Source organism: Electrophorus electricus, chromosome 9 (genome assembly GCF_041902795.1).
Source record: "Electrophorus electricus isolate QZ-2024a chromosome 9, ASM4190279v1, whole genome shotgun sequence".
In the NCBI taxonomy this organism is placed as follows: domain Eukaryota; kingdom Metazoa; phylum Chordata; class Actinopteri; order Gymnotiformes; family Gymnotidae; genus Electrophorus; species Electrophorus electricus.
Window position 1 is genome coordinate 14274218 of NC_137505.1, and position 15975 is coordinate 14290192.

Below are 15975 nucleotides of genomic sequence, written 5' to 3' on the forward strand. Positions count from 1 at the left end.
GTTTATTGTTTCTAATACGTGAGTGCCGCTGTCATTTATGTTAATAAATGTTCGTCCCAGTCGGTGGAGTCTGTGCGTCCTGCCCCTCGCCCTATGGCACTCGGGCCGCCACACGTAATCACAGTGCATTATTTCTTTATTATATTAAACTTTTGTACTGGTGTTAAAGCAGTCCAAATATTATACATTGATTCATATACTAAGTACTAAAAGTGTTATACATTGATTGATGTACTATACATCAACTTTTTTATGGCTACTAAATAAAGGTACAACACTGAGCCTGATAAGTATAAACATTTTAAACAGCTTTTTATCATTTAGGTTTTTTTTTTTTCCTTTTGTGCAAGTCTAAATTAGTCCACTGGGACAATGACACACAAACACTAACACCAACACATCAATGGTCCCTCAATTTAGAGTATTTTTTATTTGAAATGGAGACGAACTGAGCATGACAACACTGGGATGGAGCAACGGGTAGGAGAGCCTCATCTTCAGCGTTGCTTGGAAGTGCTCTCCATGGAAGTGATGGCCCAGGGGTGGAAGAATGCCATTCTGGTGGAGAAGGTGGGGTGCCAATGAGACAGGTGTGTCATGCCTGCAGAAGACACTGTCAGAGGCAGATAAGCAGAAGGACAAGGTGAAGTAACATAGCCCAAGGTCCCTACTTAACTGCACCATTTAGAAAGCATGCATAACTTAAAGATAGTTGTGAAAGCCTGAAGGTCTACAACAGGCAGTAATGAACTTTTCTAAACTGGATTTATGGGTTTTACATTGCGCAGAGGCTGAACGATTTTTAATTTCGACCTTTTGACAGTGTGTTTAAAGTATTTACTTACTGTAGCCCAGTCCTTGAATGAAGTATTTCAAGGCTTCTGCCAGCTTGCCAGGCTATAAGGTAAGAACAGGACACAATAGATTACACAGTGCATCACTCAGTTTGAATGCAAGAGCATTATTTTAATGGGTAACGACAGACCTGATCAAGCTGTGGTAGACCTCCACAGTCAGCCATCTTCATGAGGGACAACATGAAGGACAATGTTATTCACCACAAGTTCATCACAAAGTTCTAGATTTATAAGCCCCCAGTGACATATAATGACTTCTGCATTTATAATGAGAGTCAAATAAAAAAAGCAAAACATAACATTTTAAGTATCGCTTTGCTGAGGTTTGAAGGTCACTAACTTTGAGGAGGGTTGTCTTTGAGGGATTCATTTTGGAATTGCAGTCAACCTACGACGGAAAACACAAACATTTGCACGCAGGCTCCCAGGTACATATAGAAGTTTGATTTGAATGCTGGGTTGGATTTTGAATGTTGTTTTTAAACTTCTGCATGTAAAACAAGCTGTACATACCACAGCATCCACCACAGGAGAGTCATCTCCTACCACCAGAAGAGTGTGACACCTACAGCAACAAAACCTTTCAGGCATGTGGTGGCACAGGGGCATTTTACATCAAAAAATAACATGGAATAAGGATAAAAGAGAAACAGTTTCTCACTTACTTTAGAGTCTTTCTACCCAGAGAAGTTCTCTTAATGTTCAGTTTACTTCGGCTGAAAATTGATCAGATCTAATAAGACTGGGAGCTTTTCATATGACAAACAAGTCTAGAAGCAGAGAGCTCAGAAGATTCCATAGAATGCAGATGTCAGTCATACCTGTTGTAGGACTTCATAAAATGCAGAAGGTTGGTCTGGTTAATCCTTTTGCTGATGTTGTGATGGAAGGTCTTTACAAATTCTGCCTTCTTCTTAATCTCCTCCTGCCACGGTGCCATAAAGGAGTCAGTCCAAGACGCAATCAGTCACAAAACATCAAAACTTGATGTGAATATGAAATTAAATGTCTCTTCCTCTATATGCACAGTCTGCACAGGCACTCGAGACAGAAATGTATAATAAAAAGAATATGTAAAAAAAAAAAAAACATTGTTGACCTTTTGATGGACAATAATGTAGGCATCTGGTTCTTTAGTTACGAAAAGGACACAGTCTAAATTCAGGACAGCTCATTTGGAACACTCATCTTTAGTAATAAGGCATTTAACTTTTAAATATTCTAGTTCAGTGTTTAGTGACCCAGTCCACAGTACACATGAAATGGCCCACATGTTTATTCTAACCCAGCCCAGTACACCTGTACCAGGTGTTCATTTTCCTAATGGCTTGGTTTAGGAGCTAGGATGATGTTGTCAGGAGCTGGGATAGAGGGAAAATGTGGGATGTCAGATGTATCACAAGGACTGGGTTGACAAGTACTGCTCAATAATACATACAATATACATTTCATTTTAGGCGTTATTTCGTACCTGACCGAACAGGTGGGAGATGACAACACTGGGGGGACCAAGGGCCCAGCTGGAAATCTGTGGAAAGTGTGGGTTGATCTTTAGTGGCTGGAGTACACATAAGCTTTGATCAAATACATTACTTTATTAAAAGAGGCTTGACACTTTTCTAAGGATCCCAAAAGAATAAAAATATAGGGTCGATTGTCACCATATGATTGGCATGAAAGGTTAACTGGAAACTGCAGAAAACTAAGAGTAATATGCTGAGAACTATTTGTTATCACATTGAAAGTTATATGGATTCAGTGAACAGCCAAGACACAGGGAACAAGACGGTTTAAATACATGAAGTAATAAGAGTTAAACAAGACAGGTGCAAATAATAAGGAGCAAAGAAAATGAAACTAAGCAACGGAACCACAACAAGGAAGTAAAGCAAAACAAAAGACATGAGACAGGGAAACCATAGACATGGACGCTAGGTGGGACCAGCTAAACGACATAATTGTAGAGATACAGGGATCGTGATGTTTAAGCAGGGTGTTAACAGAATGATAATTACTATTGCATTAGACTGTGATACCTTGGATGCTGCCCGGTCTGCCCAGCCCTCTGCCTGAGCATTAATGTTCATCAGGACAAGGCCCTCAACCAAGTCTGGGTACTTCAACTGCAAGACATTTATGCATGAGCAGTCAAAGGGAGATAAACCTTCAGGGCAAAATTACTTACTATATGTCAAACTGTTGTAGTTAAATGAGCAATTAAGAGTCTCCATATTTGGCATTCTTGCACTTTACATTGCACTTAGAAAAAGGTTTGTTTACATGTGCAAGCAGAGGAACAATAGTGAAGTGTCAGTATTCTGGAGAGTTGATGTCTAGCTAGCTTGACAGTGTAATGATTAGGATTATGCTGCAAGTATCAACACTTTGTTACAAAGCAAGAATTTCACCAAGGAGTAATCCTTGTTTGATCATTGTGTTAAAATCTATTGGGAAGAAAGACAGTGCTACAACTCACAGCGAACCGTGTGAGGATGTTTGCTCCTGCTCCAACACCCATTCCAATAACACTCTTAATTCTGTGGAGAGAAAAAAATGTACATAACTTTAAACCATTAAAGCGCAAGGTTTCAGATTAGAACAAGGATTGACAGTTTAATCTCAGAGTAAATGGCTAATCTGGTTCACTCACTTAAAATGCTTGAGCACAATTGGGAGGGTCTCGGAGAGCTTGTCCATTGAGGGATATGTGACTCTACAGGAAAAAATTGCCCTGAGTGAGTTATAATTCTAAGGGACGCCACTGATTCTTCAGGATTTGAACCTGCTAAACCCTAGCTGTGATGTACTTGGAGCCACAGCCATCAATGTAGCATATGAACGCTAAGAAAAAAGTTCATGAAAGAAACCCTGGTGCATGACAAGCCGGTGCCAGCTAGACATGCTGACAGTCAGGGCCTCCAGATGTTAGTTTAGGTGGGCACCAACACCATGGCATAGAGTCGTCCTGTCTGACTGCCAGGAAGGAGTGGTCTGAGGGCAGACGGAGGGCTATGGAGTAGGTTCTGATAAATATACATTCTGGAAAAAATTGTATGGGGTAGCTGAAGGTCACATTTTAGATTAGATTTAACCTTGGAATGTCTTTCAGCCCCTGAAAGAACATTGTGGCATATGGTGCACTCACGCTCACCCTGCAGGGAAGGTGCTGGCACCCTCATGTTGCCCAGGAGCGTTGACCTGACACACGGCAAAGTGTCGCATGATTTCCTGCATGTCCTCATCATAGAAAAGAACGTCGAAGCAAGTTTTGTCTGCAGACATGCATTCCAGGGTCATTACAACACAATAAATGACGCTTATGCTAAGTTTTAGACTTTAGAGCAATCAGCTACGTGCCACAAGCAACAGTATCAGAGTCTTACGGTTCATTCCGATGTCATGGTAGGTGAGGATGACCGGTCGGTTATCCCTGGGGATACCTGCCATGGTGCAGCATACAGTGCCAAAGGGGGTCTCCACATTGTCCTCCTATAAGACCCAGGTGGAGTATAAAGGTCTAGGTCTAGATGTATAAGAAAAACCTCTAAAAAGAGGTCTGATTCCACTGCAGTGGTTTTGTGTGTCAGGACATTACTCTGTCACACTTAGAACTACTTCTGTGGAATGAGCCTCTTATCATGAGGAATGTCAATCATTTATTTATTATTTATCATTAACCAAGTTAATTTGTTTACAAAAGATCATGTTTGACTCAGAAGACACATGACAGTGCTTGAAAACATGCTTTATGGGTAAAAGCTTTAGCCTATTGAAACATCTGTGAAAAGGTAGTGCTACTTACCACAACTTGACCCCAAAATGCCCCCTTAAAATCCTTCAGACAAAACACAGAGAAAAATAGATTTTGGAGTGGTAACATTTCATTCTGGATGTGAAAAGATCCATCCCATAGACTTTATTCTATTAACAGTACTCAATGTCTGAAAATACAGCCTTATTTTACCGGACACAACGGGTCCATACAAAAGGCATCATCAGATGTTTCTTCATCATCCTCCAATAGAGGGTTATAGAGGGCCTGGGGGTTAAGAAGCAAAAATTCTCAGTACAAAGTTAGATAAAACTTGGTTGTAAGGTAGTATTAAACAAGTATTCTCAACCTACCCTTTTTGCCATTATCCCAAAAGTTGACGAGCAAATATTCCTCGCTAAATCGATTCCCTGTCTGAATACCGTCTGCATTGCTGGTGCCACTGTAAGGGTCGTTTCCTTTTGGTCACAGAGATTCAGTACAGACTTATTTGGATATTAGGCTGTGCAGTTCCAATTTAGAATATTTGCAGCTCTCCTGTAATAGTAATATTATGACATCACTAAAATACTTTTGAGCAGTTTAATGACAGATTCCCTAAAATCTATATGACAAGAACACCATGCCACTTTTTAATGCTTGATGAAGTATGTTTTGGATGTTACAGCTGTTTTTCTGACAGACCTTCTCTGTTTGAAATGCATCAAAATGATCCCTAAGAGACTAAAGATTCCACTGTACCTTGTTCTGTAAAATTCAGTAGTAATCCACCACCTATGGTTAGGTTTAATTCACCCTATTGTCTCCCAACCTTTGAACTGCTGAAGTGTGTCAAGTGAAATAACATATAGATGCTTGCGCTCACCTTTAAAATAGATGTAGTGATGTCGTAGCCATTGTGACGTCATAGACATTGTGATGTTACTACAGGGTTGCGCTGACATTTTGGTCATTGGGAAAATAAGTCAAAAGTTTAAAAAATATGTGAAATCCCTATTTTTAGCGGCAGCTGAGTATGTAGCTGAAAGATGGGTACAGTTATACAGACATTTATTACAGTTTTCCAATACAACACGAAGTCCCTCCATGCAGGCACTACATGGATTTTTGATAAAGATCAAGACATTAACTGTAATACAGAGAGAGGTCGGTAGAGTAGGCAAAACTGTCATCAAGTAAAATTACTGTTACTTTAAAATAATAACTACTGAAGTAGAAGTAAAAGTAGTCATTTAAATTATTACTTAAGAAAAAGTAAGAAAGTATCTGTTACAAGAATACTCAAGTAGCAAGTTACTTCACTGGAACTCATTTAATAGCAGTTTAATGCCATTGAACTGTGTCAAATCAATGTGCCCTATTACCATTGAATTTTTACTATTACAACAGTAATGTAAATAATGTGATACAAAAAGTTAATGAAGTACAAATTCATGAAACTCATGCTGCTAGTATGTTAAAAGTTATAAATGTAAATGACAATTAATTATTCATACTGTTGTTGGTGGGGAATTCAGTAGATTGACTGATTTAAACTACTCCCAAAGTATTTGCATAACCTGAAACACACATTATGAAGACTTCCATTAAAAGTAAATTTATTTCAAGATTAGACTAGGAATGGAAAGAAGTACAATGTAAGAAAGAATTAAATAGGTCCTCTGAAAAAGCTGAAATTGTCAGTCATGTAAAGCTTTTACAAGATGAAGCATAATGTCATGGAATGTTAGCCTCCCCCGAGTCATGTGGTTTGGCCTGCCACGTTCAGTGGGAGGGCTGTGTTTGCAACCACACCTGCACCTTGTTCGTCTCAATGTATATAAACCCGTGTTAAAGTGTACAGGGTGTTGGTCATTGTCGGTGTAATGTCTGAATGTAACGTGTTTATGTTAGATGTATTCTTGTGTTATATGTTTGTTTAACTTCATTTGTTTCAGGTCCATGTTTATTGTTTCTAATACGTGAGTGCCGCTGTCATTTATGTTAATAAATGTTCGTCCCAGTCGGTGGAGTCTGTGCGTCCTGCCCCTCGCCCTACGGCACTCGGGCCGCCACACGTAATCACAGTGCATTATTTCTTTATTATATTAAACTTTTGTACTGGTGTTAAAACAGTCCAAATATTATACATTGATTCATATACTAAGTACTAAAAGTGTTATACATTGATTGATGTACTATACATCAACTTTTTTATGGCTACTAAATAAAGGTACAACACTGAGCCTGATAAGTATAAACATTTTAAACAGCTTTTTATCATTTAGGTTTTTTTTTTTTCCTTTTGTGCAAGTCTAAATTAGTCCACTGGGACAATGACACACAAACACTAACACCAACACATCAATGGTCCCTCAATTTAGAGTATTTTTTATTTGAAATGGAGCCGAACTAAGCATGACAACACTGGGATGGAGCAGCGGGTAGGAGAGCCTCATCTTCAGCGTTGCTTGGAGGTGCTCTCCATGGAAGTGATGGCCCAGGGGTGGAAGAATGCCATTCTGGTGGAGAAGGTGGGGTGCCAATGAGACAGGTGTGTCATGCCTGCAGAAGACACTGTCAGAGGCAGATAAGCAGAAGGACAAGGTGAAGTAACATAGCTCAAGGTCCCTACTTAACTGCACCATTTAGAAAGCATGCATAACTTAAAGATAGTTGTGAAAGCCTGAAGGTCTACAACAGGCAGTAATGAACTTTTCTAAACTGGATTTATGGGTTTTACATTGCGCAGAGGCTGAACGATTTTTAATTTCAACCTTTTGACAGTGTGTTTACAGTATTTACTTACTGTAGCCCAGTCCTTGAATGAAGTATTTCAAGGCTTCTGCCAGCTTGCCAGGCTATAAGGTAAGAACAGGACACAATAGATTACACAGTGCATCACTCAGTTTGAATGCAAGAGCATTATTTTAATGGGTAACGACAGACCTGATCAAGCTGTGGTAGACCTCCACAGTCAGCCATCTTCATGAGGGACAACATGAAGGACAATGTTATTCACCACAAGTTCATCACAACGTTCATGATTTATAAGCCCCCAGTGACATATAATGACTTCTGCATTTATAATGAGAGTCAAATAAAAAAAGCAAAACATAACATTTTAAGTATTGCTTTGCTGAGGTTTGAAGGTCACTAACTTTGAGGAGGGTTGTCTTTGAGGGATTCATTTTGGAATTGCAGTCAACCTACGACAGAAAACACAAACATTTGCACGCAGGCTCCCAGGTACATATAGAAGTTTGATTTGAATGCTGGGTTGGATTTTGAATGTTGTTTTTAAACTTCTGCATGTAAAACAAGCTGTACATACCACAGCATCCACCACAGGAGAGTCATCTCCTACCACCAGAAGAGTGTGACACCTACAGCAACAAAACCTTTCAGGCATGTGGTGGCACAGGGGCATTTTACATCAAAAAATAACATGGAATAAGGATAAAAGAGAAACAGTTTCTCACTTACTTTAGAGTCTTTCTACCCAGAGAAGTTCTCTTAATGTTCAGTTTACTTCGGCTGAAAATTGATCAGATCTAATAAGACTGGGAGCTGTTCATATGACAAACAAGTCTAGAAGCAGAGAGCTCAGAAGATTCCATAGAATGCAGATGTCAGTCATACCTGTTGTAGGACTTCATAAAATGCAGAAGGTTGGTCTGGTTAATCCTTTTGCTGATGTTGTGATGGAAGGTCTTTACAAATTCTGCCTTCTTCTTAATCTCCTCCTGCCACGGTGCCATAAAGGAGTCAGTCCAAGACGCAATCAGTCACAAAACATCAAAACTTGATGTGAATATGAAATTAAATGTCTCTTCCTCTATATGCACAGTCTGCACAGGCACTCGAGACAGAAATGTATAATAAAAAGAATATGTAAAAAAAAAACAACATTGTTGACCTTTTGATGGACAATAATGTAGGCATCTGGTTCTTTAGTTACGAAAAGGACACAGTCTAAATTCAGGACAGCTCATTTGGAACACTCATCTTTAGTAATAAGGCATTTAACTTTTAAATATTCTAGTTCAGTGTTTAGTGACCCAGTCCACAGTACACATGAAATGGCCCACATGTTTATTCTAACCCAGCCCAGTACACCTGTACCAGGTGTTCATTTTCCTAATGGCTTGGTTTAGGAGCTAGGATGATGTTGTCAGGAGCTGGGATAGAGGGAAAATGTGGGATGTCAGATGTATCACAAGGACTGGGTTGACAAGTACTGCTCAATAATACATACAATATACATTTCATTTTAGGCGTTATTTCGTACCTGACCGAACAGGTGGGAGATGACAACACTGGGGGGACCAAGGGCCCAGCTGGAAATCTGTGGAAAGTGTGGGTTGATCTTTAGTGGCTGGAGTACACATAAGCTTTGATCAAATACATTACTTTATTAAAAGAGGCTTGACACTTTTCTAAGGATCCCAAAAGAATAAAAATATAGGGTCGATTGTCACCATATGATTGGCATGAAAGGTTAACTGGAAACTGCAGAAAACTAAGAGTAATATGCTGAGAACTATTTGTTATCACATTGAAAGTTATATGGATTCAGTGAACAGCCAAGACACAGGGAACAAGACGGTTTAAATACATGAAGTAATAAGAGTTAAACAAGACAGGTGCAAATAATAAGGAGCAAAGAAAATGAAACTAAGCAACGGAACCACAACAAGGAAGTAAAGCAAAACAAAAGACATGAGACAGGGAAACCATAGACATGGACGCTAGGTGGGACCAGCTAAACGACATAATTGTAGAGATACAGGGATCGTGATGTTTAAGCAGGGTGTTAACAGAATGATAATTACTATTGCATTAGACTGTGATACCTTGGATGCTGCCCGGTCTGCCCAGCCCTCTGCCTGAGCATTAATGTTCATCAGGACAAGGCCCTCAACCAAGTCTGGGTACTTCAACTGCAAGACATTTATGCATGAGCAGTCAAAGGGAGATAAACCTTCAGGGCAAAATTACTTACTATATGTCAAACTGTTGTAGTTAAATGAGCAATTAAGAGTCTCCATATTTGGCATTCTTGCACTTTACATTGCACTTAGAAAAAGGTTTGTTTACATGTGCAAGCAGAGGAACAATAGTGAAGTGTCAGTATTCTGGAGAGTTGATGTCTAGCTAGCTTGACAGTGTAATGATTAGGATTATGCTGCAAGTATCAACACTTTGTTACAAAGCAAGAATTTCACCAAGGAGTAATCCTTGTTTGATCATTGTGTTAAAATCTATTGGGAAGAAAGACAGTGCTACAACTCACAGCGAACCGTGTGAGGATGTTTGCTCCTGCTCCAACACCCATTCCAATAACACTCTTAATTCTGTGGAGAGAAAAAAATGTACATAACTTTAAACCATTAAAGCGCAAGGTTTCAGATTAGAACAAGGATTGACAGTTTAATCTCAGAGTAAATGGCTAATCTGGTTCACTCACTTAAAATGCTTGAGCACAATTGGGAGGGTCTCGGAGAGCTTGTCCATTGAGGGATATGTGACTCTACAGGAAAAAATTGCCCTGAGTGAGTTATAATTCTAAGGGACGCCACTGATTCTTCAGGATTTGAACCTGCTAAACCTAGCTATGATGTACTTGGAGCCACAGCCATCAATGTAGCATATGAACGCTAAGAAAAAAGTTCATGAAAGAAACCCTGGTGCATGACAAGCCGGTGCCAGCTAGACATGCTGACAGTCAGGGCCTCCAGATGTTAGTTTAGGTGGGCACCAACACCATGGCATAGAGTCGTCCTGTCTGACTGCCAGGAAGGAGTGGTCTGAGGGCAGACGGAGGGCTATGGAGTAGGTTCTGATAAATATACATTCTGGAAAAAATTGTATGGGGTAGCTGAAGGTCACATTTTAGATTAGATTTAACCTTGGAATGTCTTTCAGCCCCTGAAAGAACATTGTGGCATATGGTGCACTCACGCTCACCCTGCAGGGAAGGTGCTGGCACCCTCATGTTGCCCAGGAGCGTTGACCTGACACACGGCAAAGTGTCGCATGATTTCCTGCATGTCCTCATCATAGAAAAGAACGTCGAAGCAAGTTTTGTCTGCAGACATGCATTCCAGGGTCATTACAACACAATAAATGACGCTTATGCTAAGTTTTAGACTTTAGAGCAATCAGCTACGTGCCACAAGCAACAGTATCAGAGTCTTACGGTTCATTCCGATGTCATGGTAGGTGAGGATGACCGGTCGGTTATCCCTGGGGATACCTGCCATGGTGCAGCATACAGTGCCAAAGGGGGTCTCCACATTGTCCTCCTATAAGACCCAGGTGGAGTATAAAGGTCTAGGTCTAGATGTATAAGAAAAACCTCTAAAAAGAGGTCTGATTCCACTGCAGTGGTTTTGTGTGTCAGGACATTACTCTGTCACACTTAGAACTACTTCTGTGGAATGAGCCTCTTATCATGAGGAATGTCAATCATTTATTTATTATTTATCATTAACCAAGTTAATTTGTTTACAAAAGATCATGTTTGACTCAGAAGACACATGACAGTGCTTGAAAACATGCTTTATGGGTAAAAGCTTTAGCCTATTGAAACATCTGTGAAAAGGTAGTGCTACTTACCACAACTTGACCCCAAAATGCCCCCTTAAAATCCTTCAGACAAAACACAGAGAAAAATAGATTTTGGAGTGGTAACATTTCATTCTGGATGTGAAAAGATCCATCCCATAGACTTTATTCTATTAACAGTACTCAATGTCTGAAAATACAGCCTTATTTTACCGGACACAACGGGTCCATACAAAAGGCATCATCAGATGTTTCTTCATCATCCTCCAATAGAGGGTTATAGAGGGCCTGGGGGTTAAGAAGCAAAAATTCTCAGTACAAAGTTAGATAAAACTTGGTTGTAAGGTAGTATTAAACAAGTATTCTCAACCTACCCTTTTTGCCATTATCCCAAAAGTTGACGAGCAAATATTCCTCGCTAAATCGATTCCCTGTCTGAATACCGTCTGCATTGCTGGTGCCACTGTAAGGGTCGTTTCCTTTTGGTCACAGAGATTCAGTACAGACTTATTTGGATATTAGGCTGTGCAGTTCCAATTTAGAATATTTGCAGCTCTCCTGTAATAGTAATATTATGACATCACTAAAATACTTTTGAGCAGTTTAATGACAGATTCCCTAAAATCTATATGACAAGAACACCATGCCACTTTTTAATGCTTGATGAAGTATGTTTTGGATGTTACAGCTGTTTTTCTGACAGACCTTCTCTGTTTGAAATGCATCAAAATGATCCCTAAGAGACTAAAGATTCCACTGTACCTTGTTCTGTAAAATTCAGTAGTAATCCACCACCTATGGTTAGGTTTAATTCACCCTATTGTCTCCCAACCTTTGAACTGCTGAAGTGTGTCAAGTGAAATAACATATAGATGCTTGCGCTCACCTTTAAAATAGATGTAGTGATGTCATAGCCATTGTGACGTCATAGACATTGTGATGTTACTACAGGGTTGCGCTGACATTTTGGTCATTGGGAAAATAAGTCAAAAGTTTAAAAAATATGTGAAATCCCTATTTTTAGTGGCAGCTGAGTACGTAGCTGAAAGATGGGTACAGTTATATAGACATTTATTACAGTTTTCCAATACAACACGAAGTCCCTCCATGCAGGCACTACATGGGTTTTTGATAAAGATCAAGACATTAACTGTAATACAGAGAGAGGTCGGTAGAGTAGGCAAAACTGTCATCAAGTAAAATTACTGTTACTTTAAAATAATAACTACTGAAGTAGAAGTAAAAGTAGTCATTTAAATTATTACTTAAGTAAAAGTAAGAAAGTATCTGTTACAAGAATACTCAAGTAGCAAGTTACTTCACTGGAACTCATTTAATAGCAGTTTAATGCCATTGAACTGTGTCAAATCAATGTGCCCTATTACCATTGAATTTTTACTATTACTATTACAACAGTAATGTAAATAATGTGATACAAATAGTTAATGAAGTACAAATTCATGAAACTCACATGCTACTAGTATGTTAAAAGTTATAAATGTAAATGACAATTAATTATTCATACTGTTGTTGGTGGGGAATTCAGTAGATTGACTGATTTAAACAACTCCCAAAGTATTTGCATAACCTGAAACACACATTATGAAGACTTCCATTAAAATTAAATTTATTTCAAGATTAGACTAGGAATGGAAAGAAGTACAATGTAAGAAAGAATTAAATAGGTCCTCTGAAAAAGCTGAAATTGTCAGTCATGTAAAGCTTTTACAAGATGAAGCATAATGTCATGGAATGTTAGCCTCCCCCGAGTCATGTGGTTTGGCCTGCCACGTTCAGTGGGAGGGCTGTGTTTGCAACCACACCTGCACCTTGTTCGTCTCAATGTATATAAACCCGTGTTAAAGTGTACAGGGTGTTGGTCATTGTCGGTGTAATGTCTGAATGTAACGTGTTTATGTTAGATGTATTCTTGTGTATTATGTTTGTTTAACTTCATTTGTTTCAGGTCCATGTTTATTGTTTCTAATACATGAGTGCCGCTGTCATTTATGTTAATAAATGTTCGTCCCAGTCAGTGGAGTCTGTGCGTCCTGCCCCTCGCCCTACGGCACTCGTGCCGCCACACGTAATCACAGTGCATTATTTCTTTATTATATTAAACTTTTGTACTGGTGTTAAAGCAGTCCAAATATTATACATTGATTCATATACTAAGTACTAAAAGTGTTATACATTGATTGATGTACTATACATATATGAACTGTTTTCTGTATCCTTATGTCTATAAATTAAAAGAATTAAAACATTTAAATGATAAATAAATTACAATAAATGTATAAATGTTCACAAATAAGAAACTACATTGGTCTGCACTTTTCTCCACAGATTCAAGGAACTCATGAAAGTTGGAAGCTATAGAAACACATAATACAGAATTATAGACTGACTGATGTGTGAGCAGAAAGATCACTGTGATGTTCTCATATCTAAAGCACTCAAAGCATTGATGTTATGTAAATGAACTGTGATCTGATTGGTTTAAGTAAATAGATTCACCTACTTTGAAATTCAAGTTTTTATCAAAAGGTTAGAACTGGTTGACTATACTTTGTCTGTTCTGCAACAGGAAATTTAAACATTTATATCCGAAGTATTACGCGATAGAAATCAGTTCAAGACTACCCGTTATTGACCGCTAGATGGCGGAAGATACGAAGAAATAAATGAGTCCAGATCCTCCTGCCCGACTTTACGGTGAGACTCTGCTTTTACGTCATTAAAACGCTAAAGAAAAAAAGGCCGCCATATTTGTAGTTCCAAAACGTGAAAAGGTGTCATTTTGTATGCCAAAGAATGAATAAACACCATGCCATGCCTTGAAGACGACGAAATTGCAATCAATTTAGCTAGCCATAAGAATAAGAATAGCTGTTTGATTTACATAATCACAAATATATTGCATGTACATACATCTACATTTCAGTCGATCAAAATGTTTCACGTACTTATAACCGCAACTTTATGTTACAGCGGTCATATCAGATATTTACCAATATAAAACGCAACAGGTGTCGTGTTCTGTAATAGAACATTTTAACATTTATATCCATATTACACTGCATAAATCAATTCAAGACTGTAGAGTCGTCGTACCAAATGACGTAAACTCAATATAAACCGCTGACTTAATTTAATGAACAGTATTAAGATAATGAGTGAGTACAGCGAGTCTTGTCTTACTGATGCCTGTTCTAACTGAACATAGGCAGACTCCTGCATGCTGACTGGTCTAGTCACCAAACACCTGCAGCTATGGCAGCTCGTAGCAGGCAAACAGAACAGTCATTTATTCAAATGATCTACACTGACAACAGTTCTGGAATGTTACCCCTGCCATAGAATTAAAAAGATTCAAGTTCAGCAAATGTTAGCGCATTTGACAATGGGACAGAGACAGAGCAGGACGAAAATCCACCCTCTGCCGACTGAACAAGAGCGGCGGAGGATGAGCAATGACTGGCCCATTAGACCAATCTTGAAGCGGATAGATTTCTGGGCAGAACGTGAACAAAGCTGGAGGTTCCCTGCTCGAAGGCACTAGCAGGCAAACCGAGCATTGCACAGGCCATATTTGAAATTCCCACAATGCTTTTCTCACCGGGCGTATGTCGGGGCAATAACGTTGTCAGTTGGTCCTACCAGACAATTATCAGCATGACGAGAGCCTTTCATATCAATAAATTCTGACAACACTTTGAAAGTGATAAGCAGTGGTTAGCTCGAAAGTTATTCATAAACAAGCACGTTGAAAATTACGAAGCAAGAGACTTAGATCAGCTGTTGTCTCTATCGATGGTCTGAGTGAACCATGTGTTCTTAGCATGCAGGTATGGTCTAACGCCTTATGTGCTGAGTTGCTGTTTCCATATTTTAAAAATAGAACATTGTTAAACGGCATCTGTAATAGTTAAGGAAAGTGTGTCATAAGTATAAAGTGTTACAGTAAGTGTTTTGGCCCCTGACTGCCATTAGGACAAGCCAAGACAACCGCTCACTACGTTAGCTTATCTACTTGTTAAATCAGCCTGAAATTAAGATACAGATAAAAGTGTTGATTTTTATACTAAGATTTTAACAACTTGAGCCAAAGTATTCAGAATGTAAATGTTTGGTCTAGCAGGTATGGCCCACAACTGATGCAGAGAGTGCATGACATGGCAGAGGGGATTCATGTTGGCAAAATGCCCTCCTACGAATTAGTCCCAAATACTGAAGCAAAAAAGAGGCCGAATTCATCTGATGGAAGTAAGTCTAAAAGGGCTTCTTGATGATGTTACCCTGGTGACTTGCATTCTTTCCAGATGCTCAACAACCACTAAAAGTAGTGCATTGCTAAAAACTACTACTTGTGCTGGAGGTGTTGAAAATATGGTTTCCTTGTCATTGTCAGTTTGATTTTATAAGGTTCTATGTGGGCATCGATAGGAGCTGAAACTGTGCATGTGTTGCCCCTCTGAGGAGATGAGCCAATGAGGAAGATGCCCGTGTTGAAATTTGGCTCTAGACCACGCTTTGAGCTGGTGCACTTTGTCAGCGGTTGAAGTTGCAGCAGCATTGGCGGAGTGGGACGCAATGGGGAGAAGGAGAACGAGAAGGATCTCAGGAGTGAGAAGCTGAACAGCGGCAAGCAGCGGGAGGCTGGAGACAAAGCCTCTCCTCTCCCTTCTCTGACACAAACACAGTCACGTGTTATATACTCACATAATCCAAAATCCAGCATCTTTTATTTGCTGTTAGCTGGCAAAGAGTAATCAGTATAGTCAGATTCCTTTAATG

At 39.3% G+C, this 15975-nt stretch overlaps 2 protein-coding genes across 2 annotated transcripts; both read right to left on the reverse strand.

The window, feature by feature from the left end:
• Positions 1-429: 429 nt before the first annotated feature.
• Positions 430-4494, reverse strand: LOC145659205 (protein NDRG1-like). The gene is made up of 13 exons (XM_081720350.1): positions 4241-4494; positions 4009-4129; positions 3508-3570; positions 3334-3394; positions 2894-2980; positions 2329-2415; positions 1679-1782; positions 1523-1573; positions 1371-1422; positions 1198-1245; positions 986-1021; positions 846-897; positions 430-613 (listed from the first exon to the last, which is right to left on the reverse strand). The coding sequence occupies exons 1-13, from the start codon at positions 4302-4304 to the stop codon at positions 498-500; spliced, it is 942 nt and encodes a 313-aa protein (XP_081576476.1). The 5' UTR covers positions 4305-4494; the 3' UTR covers positions 430-497.
• Positions 4495-6585: 2091 nt separating this feature from the next.
• Positions 6586-11064, reverse strand: LOC145659206 (protein NDRG1-like). The gene is made up of 13 exons (XM_081720351.1): positions 10811-11064; positions 10579-10699; positions 10079-10141; positions 9905-9965; positions 9465-9551; positions 8900-8986; positions 8251-8354; positions 8095-8145; positions 7943-7994; positions 7770-7817; positions 7558-7593; positions 7418-7469; positions 6586-7185 (listed from the first exon to the last, which is right to left on the reverse strand). Exons 1-13 carry the CDS (start codon positions 10872-10874, stop codon positions 7070-7072), a joined length of 942 nt encoding a protein of 313 aa, XP_081576477.1. The 5' UTR covers positions 10875-11064; the 3' UTR covers positions 6586-7069.
• Between the last annotated feature and the right edge of the window lie 4911 nt (positions 11065-15975).

Bases quoted from the DNA above. Each gene is read 5' to 3' on its own strand.
- LOC145659206 (XM_081720351.1), bottom strand. From the start codon at position 10,874: ATGGCAGGTATCCCCAGGGATAACCGACCGGTCATCCTCACCTACCAT. The intron at 7,594-7,769 runs GTTAGTGACCTT...TCCCTCATGAAG, and splicing joins CAAAGACAACCCTCCTCAAA to ATGGCTGACTGTGGAGGTCT. The intron at 7,470-7,557 runs GTCTGTCGTTAC...CTTACCTTATAG, and splicing joins GTCTACCACAGCTTGATCAG to CCTGGCAAGCTGGCAGAAGC.
- LOC145659205 (XM_081720350.1), bottom strand. From the start codon at position 4,304: ATGGCAGGTATCCCCAGGGATAACCGACCGGTCATCCTCACCTACCAT. The intron at 3,395-3,507 runs GTGAGTGAACCA...TTCTCTCCACAG, and splicing joins ATTGTGCTCAAGCATTTTAA to AATTAAGAGTGTTATTGGAA. The intron at 1,022-1,197 runs GTTAGTGACCTT...TCCCTCATGAAG, and splicing joins CAAAGACAACCCTCCTCAAA to ATGGCTGACTGTGGAGGTCT.